Genomic DNA, 10,956 nt, shown 5'->3' with positions numbered 1-10,956 from the left:
ATGACTCAACTCTTTTATTTAAGTTTCTAGAAAAATAAACATGGAAAAGATTCAAAGCAAAACTCATCAGAAGACTTTGAACTTCCTATTAAACTAAAGTTCAGCTGACTCACATTTGTAGGGAGCTTCAGTTTCTAAATCGAAAAACTTTTAACAGTTTTTAGTGTTTGTTTTTTTTACCGCCAAATTCTCCATTCATTAATTCTTCCTCACAGATCAGAGTCAGGCAGCAATATGAGAACTAAATTCATAGTGAAATCAGCTGTTAGCAACAAGGCGACGACAAAGGAGCCAAACTTCTTTCAAGTACACACACACAAACACACACACACACCTCCTAGCGAGCTGACATGAATGAGGCCTGAGTTGGTTTAACGCAAGCGGATTGGTCCAGATCCTCAAACTGTGAGCGACAATCTTCTCTGCAAACGACAGGAGGATGAAAGAAAGGAGAGGAAACAAACAAACAAACAAACAAACAAACAAACAAACAAACAAACAAACAAACAAACCAATAGGATAGGCAGCAGCGTCACGACGGGTTCGGACGCACTTTCATCAGGACAAACTGGGTCAGTCCTAACAGACTTTTTCAATCAGGACAAAGTGTTTCTACATCCTTACAGAAGGTCTGAATCGGGTTCACGTGGTTGTAAGAAATCCAACAGGATGTGAGTCAGCGAAGGAAGAGAGAGGACTTAACTGCTTTGAATCTAACTCGGTGTGAATACATCACTACGTCCAGGCTTCGTCTCGTCACTGGCGGTTTGGTCGACTTTCAAGTTACACGCCGTCTAATCGTTTCTTTTCAGGCTGTCAAATGTCACAACTTCTCAAAAAGAAACTTAAAAAATAAAAATAAACAAAAGAGAGAGAGAGAGAGAGAGAGAGAGAGAGAGAGAGAGAGAGAGAGAGAGAATGAAAATCGGTTGAAATTTGTCACGACAAGTTTCACAAAAGAAAAAAGAAAAACCGAGAGACGTTTCTGACGTTAGCGAGAGAGGAAGTAGAGGAGCGAATGTCTACGTCGCAGCAGGAAAACGAGAGATTAATGCGACAAGATCGAGCAGGTTTAGGGGGGGGGGGGGGGGGAGGAGGGAAGCTGCTCATTGCTGGTCCTGATGGTCACTAAAAGGTCTTCGTCTGAGCCACGATTAGACTGCTGCAGTTCTCGGTGGGTAGGCGCCACCTGCTGGTCAGGTGGAGCGTCGCGTTCTGTTACCTCTTCCCCTTTTCCTTCAACATCAGGCGGAAGCTGTGGAGCTGATGTATACTGGTGGACAACCTGTGGGGGGAGGGGGGGAGAGAGAGAGAGAGAGAGGGTGGGAAAGAGAGAGAGAGAGAGAGACTTGTGATTTAACTGCTGTCATCAGTGATCTGCCTTCATGATAATTACTGATTACAGTCTGACAACAGAGACATTACTTTATTGACCTGCATGTGGTGCAAGTGGAAAAGTAAGACATCTATCAGACACCTTTCAGACACCTTTCAGACGCCTTTCAGACGCCTTTCAGACATCTATCAGACATCTTTCAGACATCAGACGCCTTTCAGATATCTATCAGACATCTATCAGACATCGATCAGACATCTATCAGACACCTTTCAGACATCTATCAGACGCCTTTCAGACATCTATCAGATATCTATCAGACACCTTTCAGACATCTATCAGACATCTATCAGATATCTATCAGACACCTTTCAGACATCTATCAGACACCTTTCAGACATCTATCAGACATCTTTCTGGCATCTTTTGGACATCTTTCAGACATCTATCAGACATCTATCAGACACCTTTCAGACATCTCTCAGACACCTTTCAGACATCTATCAGACGCCTTTCAGACATCTATCAGACATCTATCAGATATCTATCAGATATCTATCAGACACCTTTCAGACATCTATCAGACATCTTTCAGACATCAGACATCTTTCAGACATCTATCAGACATCAGACATCTTTCAGACATCTATCAGACATCTATCAGACATCTTTCAGACATCTTTCAGACATCTTTCAGACATCTATCGGACATCTATCGGACATCTATCGGACATCTTTCGGACATCTTTCAGACATCTTTCAGACACCTTTCAGACATCTTTCAGACATCTTTCAGACACCTTTCAGACATCTATCAGACACCTATCAGACACCTTTCAGACACCTTTCAGACATCTTTCAGACACCTTTCAGACATCTTTCAGACATCTATCAGACATCTATCAGACGCCTTTCAGACGCCTTTCAGACATCTATCAGACATCTATCAGACGCCTTTCGGACATCTTTCGGACATCTATCAGACACCTTTGAGACATCTATGAGACGCCTTTCGGACATCTTTCAGACATCTTTCGGACAACTTTCAGACGTCTTTCAGACATCTATCAGACATCTATCAGACATCTTTCAGACATCTTTCAGACATGTTTCAGACATCTATCAGACATCTATCAGACATCTTTCAGACATCTTTCAGACATCTGTCAGACACCTATCAGACGCCTTTCAGACATCTTTCAGACACTTATCAGACGCCTTCCGGACATACGTCCACAGAGCGATGAACATACCTGCTAAAGCCGTTCAGTAAGGCCACGATCTCTTGTCGGGTGAGCTGGAAGCCTTTGGAGGGGTAATGTTCAGGAAGGTTCTTGATCTCCCTCTCAGAGAAGAGGATCTTCAGCGCTGTGCCGAGACCCTCAGTCTGCAGACAACACAGGTCACACATGAGGAGACGACTGAAAACTGCACTAAAATATTGTACTTTCTACTCCACAACATTTATTTGACAGCTTTAGTTACTTTTCAGATGAAGATTTGACACAATGGATAATATAACAAGCTTTTAAAATACAACACATTGTTAAAGATGAAACCAAAAAGCAGTGTGTAGTCAGCTCACATTTCAGATGTCTATGAGTTGTTAACAGCTCCACCAAATAGTGATTTTTCCCTCTAAACTTCTCACATGGTTTCATTTCAATAAATGTTCAAATGATCCAATATTTCAGCAAAAATCAAAGATTAGAGAAAAGTCCAAAAACTAAAAAACACATTTGTGTATCAGAACTTAGTTTCTCACCTGCAGTTTTCCCCACAGTCGACATTTACTGCAGCCAACACAGTCCATTATCTTGGAGATGTTTTTGAAATGGAGGCGAAATTCCTCCTGAAGGGAAGAGGAGAAGATCTGTTGGTCATTAAAACTTAAACTAAACTAAAGCAGAAAGAAGATGATACAACATAAAATAGAGATGTTCTTTTCCATCATGTGAAATAAATGCTTCACATGTATTTTTATCTACGTGCATGCAGATTAACCTTTACATCATTTTTACATTTCTGGGGGAAAAAAACACTCCAGTTCCACAGATATTATTTGCTGATGATGACAGAGAGTTTATCTATGTTTAGTCCTGCTGAACATGTTTGCTTTAGTTTCACCTTTAATGTTTTTGCCTCCAACTTATGTCCGGCGAACATGGACTTCTCATCAAAGTGCATCGGGAAAGATCTGAAAGAATGTGAAAATAAACGTATGAATAACTTGCACACATTCTTTTTTTGTGGACCCAGCATCAAATTTCTGCTTTTAATGCATTTTGAGAGAATATATTAGAGGATTATGGCAAAAATGTCTAAGTGGTGTAACCATAAAAAACAAATAATTCAACTTGCTTAAAAGCAGTAAATAGTCAATAAAACACCATATCAACTAGTTTGGCATGATCTTACATTATAACTTTTATATTAAATAAAGGTAATGGAATACAATTGTTGTAGTGTAACCACCATTTAAAAGGCCATATAACAAGAAGTGGTTTTACAGAGAAGGGCCACTGACAATGTTAGAAACTCTTAATAATTCCTCATAAATTGACGTTTTTAGGACTTAGTCAAGTTTGCTCAGTTTACATGTCAAATGGGTGTAATCCTCCTTTCTTCCTTTCTCTCCTCCTACTTGTTGTTCTTTCTCTTCTTCCTCCTTTCTTTTTCCTTTCTCCTTTATCTTTCTGTCTCTCTTCTTACTCATTTATCTTTCTTTCTCCTCTTCCTCCTTTCTTTCTACTTTATATTTCTTATCTTATCTTTCTCTTACACATTTATCGTTCATTCCTTTCTTTCTTTCTTTCTTTCTCTTCTTCCTCCTTTATTTTTCCTTCTAGGTGGATAAAATATGTAATATTTATCATTCTTTTGTGGTTACACCATTTGACATTTTCAGGAGCATTCAGTCTTACTTTTGGTAAAAAATGGTGCAAATGTAATTCCAAATGATATAAAACCAACAAAAATACTAAATGTACATTTTAACAAACCTGATGCTGCTTTTAAATCTAGTTTAACTGATTTATGAATTCATCATCTTAACAACACTTATTAGTTACTGACACATGTTCCTCTTGTTCATACTGACTAATAAAAGATGCCGTTTAAAACTATTTTTTAAGATCTGTTTACGGTATTTTTCTGTTTTCATCCATTTATAAACAATTATTAAAACAATAAAACCTTAAATTACACATTGATCCAGTTTTCTCTTATTGATCTTTTTTAATATATTAATTATATTGAACTGGGCGTAACTCGGACCTCCATGATGTCTTGCTGCTGCGGACGTCCATGATGTCTTGCTGCTACGGAGCCGCTGAGTTCAGTCTGAATTTATCTCCTGCTGTTTTAATAAACCTGATGCTGCTTTTAAAACTAGTTTAACATATTTTGGATTGATCATCTTACCAACCCTTATTTATCTCTGACCCTTCTACATCATCAGGCCTCTTACTTGATCTCACTGAAGAACTGCAGCAGCAGCTCCTTGGTGGATCCGTCCTCTTGAGAGTTTCCAGTGTACAAGTTGATGAAAGCTCGTTCAAAGTACGGCGACACCTTGTAGAGCGCTCGCAGCTCGATCAGATACAGGAAGTAGAGGTTCTTCAGCCGTCGGATGCCTTCGCCCTTCGTCTCCGCCGTGTCGAAGCGCTGCCTGAACTCCTGGATGTTTGGACCCCAGATCGACCGGCCCCAGCCCTCTGTAGGTAAAGTTAGTAGGTAAAGTTAGTAAAGTTTATAGAGAACAAGTCACAGACGACAGACCGGCCGTCTTGTTCCATTTGATGCTTCTTTAATGTTACCGGACTGTTACGTGGCTCAATGATCTGTTAAGTGTAATTCTTTACTCTTCAGTCAAAACATGAAACCTGCTGACAAACAGTTTTAACCTTTGTGTCGTTCTCCTGGGTCAAATGGACCCCGTCTGTTTTGACTGTTCCTTCTTTCCTTTCGTCTGTCCTTCCTCCCTTCCTCCCTCTCTCTTTCTTTCCTTCCTTCTTTCCTCCCTCCCTCCTTGTCTCTTTCTTTCCTCCCCCCTTCCTTCCTTCTTTCCTCTGTCCTTCATTCCTTCCTTCCTCCCTCCTTCCTTTCCTTCCTTCTTCCTCCCTCCCTCTTTTCCTCCCTCCCTCCCTCCTTTCCTTCCCTCCATCCTTTCCCCCCTTCCTTCCTTTGTCCCTTCTTTCCTTCTTCCTCTCTTCCTTCCTTCCTCCCTCCTTTCCTTCCTTGACTCGAGGGCAACAGGAGGGTTAAATGAGTCTGTGTTATCTGGCCACTAATGTGTCTTGTCATGAACTGAATCTGGATTTGTTTTTTTAATGATTATAAAACATTTAAGAGAATAAATGTAGGAATCGTACCGTCAAGCAGGTATTCTGCACACAGGTGGATGTTGATGCTGCTGTGAAGTCCGGAGATGAGTCGGTAGAAAACTCTCTTCTCTAAACACAAACCTGCGGACAGAAGAACATGTTTGGAGAAGTTAAACTTTGAATCCATGCAAACTGTTGAATTATATATAAACACAAGTCTGATGGTAAAGTTTTATAAGATATCATCAGTGTGAGATGTCTTCCTCCAACTCAGTACGATGGAGAAAGATGTTAGTTGGTGGCTGTCGCAGTTTTAAAGGAAACACATTAATATCCTTTTTACTCTATATTATATACACATAAAGGAAAAAAACAAATATCAACAGCTCATTAACTGGAAGCTGAAACATTTCTCATAGTCTAAACTTCAGGAAACTTTAAACTGCTGCTAACCACCAACTGTTACGCAACAATGTGGTCAAATAAGAGTCAGTCAAACGTTGCTGATTGGTTTGATAGAAGAAGTTGAAACTACTGTCATTAAAAAGATGGAGGGAAGGAAGGAAGGAAGAAGGGAAGGAAGGACAGACAGACAGACAGAAGAAAGGGAGGAAGGACAGATGGAAGGAAGGAAGGAAGGGAGGAAGGAAGGACTGATGAAAGGAAGGGAGGAAGGACAGATGGAAGGAAGGGAGGAAGGAAGGGAGGAAGGACAGATGGAAGGAAGGACTGATGGAAGGAAGGGAGGAAGAAACAAAGGGACGAAGGAAGGAAAGAAGGAACGAAGGGAGGAAGGACAGATGGAGGGAAGGAAGGAAGTAACGAAGGAAGTAACGAAGAAAGGAAAAAAGGGAGGTAGGAAGGACAGACAGAAGGAAGGAATGAAGAAAGGAAAGAAGGAAGGACAGATTTATCTATTATATACACATAAGCATAAAAACCAGACATCAACAGCTCATTCACTGTGAGTTGTGAAACATTTCTAATAATTTAAACTTCAGGAAACTGCTGCTAAACACCAACTATTGCGCAACAATGTGGTCAAATAGAGTCAGTGAGCCAACGTCGACGGTTCTGTTGACTAATAACAAACGTTGCTGATTGGTTTGATGGTCAGAAGTTGCATCAGAATGGTTTGTGAGACTCATGAAGGGAAAGAATAAAACTCACTGCAGCAGAAACAGAGACGTGTTTTTAACTTTGTGGTTAAAATGAGAGTTACAGATGCTCCGGTGAAAGTGAAACTGTAATTCACGCTCTCTCTCTTTAAGTTTTTTACGCTCTATCAACTCCTGAGCGATTCTGTGAAATAGTTTAACGTTGCAGCTTCTTTAACTCAGCTGCAAAACATCTCGTTGTTCTTGTTGCTTCGGTTGCAAAAGTTCAACACTTCATTACTTCATTAACCCTCCAGCCAGCTGCTTTTAAATCTAGTTTAACTCATTTATGAATTCATTATCTAACAACACTTATTATTACTGACCCATGTTCCTCTTGTTCATACGGACTATTAAAAGATGCCGTTTAAAACTAGTTTTTAAGATGTTTAAGGTCTTTTTCTGCATTCATCCATTTATAAACAATTATTAAAACAATAAAACCTTAAATTACACATTGATCCAGTTTTCTCTTATTGATCTTTTTTTAATATATTGATTATATTGAACTGGGCGTAACTCGGACGTCCATGATGTCTTGCTGCTACGGACGTCCATGATGTCTTGCTGCTACGGATTTTCCTGCTATTAGTTGTTGTAACAATACTATAATGAACATATATAATTATTTATCAGTCTCTTTCTTAGAATACAACCTAAAAAAACAACAGGAAATGTGTCACAGTATTAAACAAACAGGAAGTAAAACAGCTTCTATGGAATAAAGTGAGACTCTTTACACAGCAGGACTTTATCACAGTACTGCATGTTTAAAGTCTTCATGTTTGTAGGTGTTTGAGTTTAATTTAACGTCTATTTTAATCATGTGTATCACACCACACCCAAACAGCCCAGTAGCACTTCTCTGTTTGTGGCCTAGTTGAGTCAGCAGCAGAGTAAACCAGCTGTGCACCGATGCAGATGAATAAGTCTCTCTCTCTGACTGACTCTGGTGCATCGGTTTCTTTTAGCATTCGAGTGTTTGCAGAGACACTCGAGGAGGAAGCAGAGAGAAGATAAGAGAGCTCGACTCCTCGCAGGAAGCTTGTGGTTTGAGCAGAAGTCGTTTAACAGCTCTAAACGTATTAACCCTTCACATACCTGAAGCACAGATGTGTTTAGAAAGCATCAATAGTCTAATTATTCATGTTTCAGAGAGCAGAGAGAGTGTATTTTTTATCCTATCTCACAATATCATGTCCTATTTTACCTAAGACGAAATATATGAAAAATATAACATAGCAATAATGATGGAAATGTCTCTTTAGTCACTTTATCTCTACGTAACCATGGTAACTAGATGGCAGCTGACACTCAAACTAACTGTAGGTTGTTTTTAATCATTTTTTTGGTAGTTTTTAGGTTTCTTTAGTCAATCTAAGTCTCTTTTAGTCATTTTTATGTCTGTTTTTGGTAGTTTTTAGGTTCCTTTAGTCAATTTGTGTCTCTTATTAGTCATGTTTGCGTCTCTTTTTGGTGGTTAAATGTTATTTTATATGTAAAGGTAAAATGAGCATAGCTTTATGGAGCTGTGGGGTTTATTGTATAACCATTAGAGCCATCAGTCTTCCCTGCTACATCATAAAAAGAAATCCTCATAACTACTATCTTATTAAAACTATTAACTATTCATATCAACTAAAACTGTCTCTTTAAATGAAAGAGAAAATAAAGAGGAAACAAACCTTCAAGCCAGGTGTAGAAACCTTCTCCTGCAACGAGAGCGACATGAAAAAAAAAAGACACGATCAGTTGTTTTGTTTTTTTTCTTTTTCAACACAACTAAAAATAAATTCACATGAAGCAGGTTTTAGTTTTTTACTCACCGTCGTCGTCTCCTGAACACAGAAAGAGAAAGAAGAGAGAAAACAAAGCTGTTAAGAGTTGTTCTATTGATATAAAACACACACACACACACACACACACACACACACACACACACACACACACACACACACACACACACACACACACACACACACACACACATGCTGGTTTTTTATGAGTAAAGCATTTCAACAGGTATTGATTTATTTATTTTTTTCAGACTCACCTCTGCTGGGAGCCAGAGGGTTCAGAGGTCGGTACACTGATCTGGGCCTGTTGACAAAGATAAATAATAATAATGATAATAAATACGGAGAATTAATTAATAAATAATCAATAAATAATAATAAATACAGAGAATTAATTAATAAATAATAAATAAATAAATAATAATAAAAACAGAATAATAAATATATAAATAATATATATATATAAATATAGAAAACAAATACAAAAGAAGAAAAAGAGAGAAATCCTCAGAGGCTAATTGATTTAAAATGATCTAAACTTCATAATTTTCTAGCAGATAAAAAGGAAATCATTAACATGAGTCACTGTTTGTTGATCAGACCTAAATAATCAGTATTATATTACAGCAGTTTGGTGAGAGTGTGTTAATGTGTGTGTGAGTGTGTGTGTGTGTGTGTGTGTGTGTGTGTGTGTGTGTGTGTGTGTGTGTGTGTGTGTGTGTGTGAGAGTGTGTGTGTGTGTGTGTGTGTGTTAATGTGTGAGTGTGTGTGTGTGTGTGTGTGTGTGTGTGTGTGTGTGTGTGTGTGTGTGTGTGTGTGTGTGTGTGTGTGTGTGTCTCACTTGAAGCAGTTCTCCTCGTAGATGCTGTTCCAGACCCTCCAGGCTGAAGGACCTTTATATCCGGTGAAACGCTCCGGGTTCAACAGCAGGTCCACGTACTCTGCATCTGGAGACGTTTCATCTGGAAGACACACATATATATTAATATATATATACACACACACACACACACATATTAATATATACATATTAATATATACACACATTAACACACTAAATATAAACTAATGAACATTTCTAAACTATAATAACCCTGGTCTAAGTCTTTACAGATGTTCACACACTCGTCCAGATGTGTCTGAATATTAAACTCACCATTCAGCTCACAGAAGTGGTACTAGTAGTACTAATACTACTAGTACTAATACTACTATTACTAGTACTAGTAATAGTAGTATTAGTACTAGTATTAATAATAGTGATAGTTATAGTAGTAATAGTAGTACTACTATTACTACTATAACTATCACTATTATTAATAGTAATAGTGTGATTATTAAACTCACCATCCAGCTCACAGAAGTGATCCTGGGCGTCGTCGTGTCTCGCCCAATCAGCAAACGCCTGTTTACTCTGGTTACTGAAACAGGAAGTAACACAAACGCCTGTTTACTCTGGTTACTGAAACAGGAAGTAACACAAACTTACAGACTGCAGAAGACAACAGCAGAGACACTGAAGATGATAATAACTCGACTATGAGTTTACTACTAGTAGTATTATTTTGAGGGTTTGATGTGAAGTTAAAATTATATATTTATATTATATATGTGTGTGTGTGTGTGTGTGTGTGTGTGTGTGTGTGTGTGTGTGTGTGTGTGTGTGTGTGTGTTATGAAGCTGTGTGACTGCTCATAGTTCAGATTTCTACAGTCTGAGGTTATTTTTAGGTTCCTGATTCGAGTCGAGCAGGTTTTCAGAGTTGAGTCAGCAGGAACTCGTCTGATTGGTCGAGAGCCTCGGCGACTCTCTGACACAACCGCCGGTGGTCCAGGTGCATCGTGGGAAACGCAGACGGCAGGTTTTAAAGAGGAAGTATGTTCTTTACTGACAGTATGACTGTTACAGCTTTTAATGAATAAACTTTATTAACCTGAGATCAGCTGGAAGTGTTTCCTGCTTTAAATTACATCTGATTTATAGTCTTTTTATTATTTAGTTTTATTGAGTTATTTTATTATTATTATCTTTATTTTTTTTAATCTTCTTATCAATCAATGACAGCTGAAAACATATTTATTTAATCTGAGCTTTAATTATGTTAAGGGTCATTTTAACTTTTTTTTGTTTTTTTACAAATTACCCAAAAAAAATGTTTTATTCTATTATTTTTGTTTCTTTATTATTTTTATTTCTTTATTTGCTGTTTTATTATTTTTATGTATTTTTTTCTCTATAAAGCACTTTGAGCTACATCGTTTGTATCAAAGGTGCTCTATTAATAAAGTATATGATTATTATTATTATTATTATTTCTTTTTGAATTTTTTTATCCTGGTTTT

At 38.0% G+C, this 10,956-nt stretch overlaps 1 protein-coding gene across 1 annotated transcript in view; it reads right to left on the bottom strand.

Annotated features, from left to right (window-relative positions):
- The window catches only part of ero1b (endoplasmic reticulum oxidoreductase 1 beta), a gene marked incomplete in the record, with an annotated part of 21,221 nt that continues 10,265 nt past the window's right edge, over positions 1–10,956 (bottom strand). The window contains 11 exon segments of the mRNA XM_062439249.1: positions 1–1,285; positions 2,590–2,723; positions 3,102–3,188; positions 3,464–3,533; positions 4,806–5,052; positions 5,710–5,802; positions 8,504–8,530; positions 8,645–8,656; positions 8,872–8,918; positions 9,456–9,576; positions 9,962–10,035. Of these exon segments, the coding sequence (XP_062295233.1) occupies positions 1,219–1,285; positions 2,590–2,723; positions 3,102–3,188; positions 3,464–3,533; positions 4,806–5,052; positions 5,710–5,802; positions 8,504–8,530; positions 8,645–8,656; positions 8,872–8,918; positions 9,456–9,576; positions 9,962–10,035 (979 nt within the window).

This window comes from Scomber scombrus, chromosome 2 (assembly GCF_963691925.1).
Source record: "Scomber scombrus chromosome 2, fScoSco1.1, whole genome shotgun sequence".
Classification (NCBI taxonomy): domain Eukaryota; kingdom Metazoa; phylum Chordata; class Actinopteri; order Scombriformes; family Scombridae; genus Scomber; species Scomber scombrus.
This window is presented reverse-complemented; position numbering and strand designations above follow the sequence as displayed.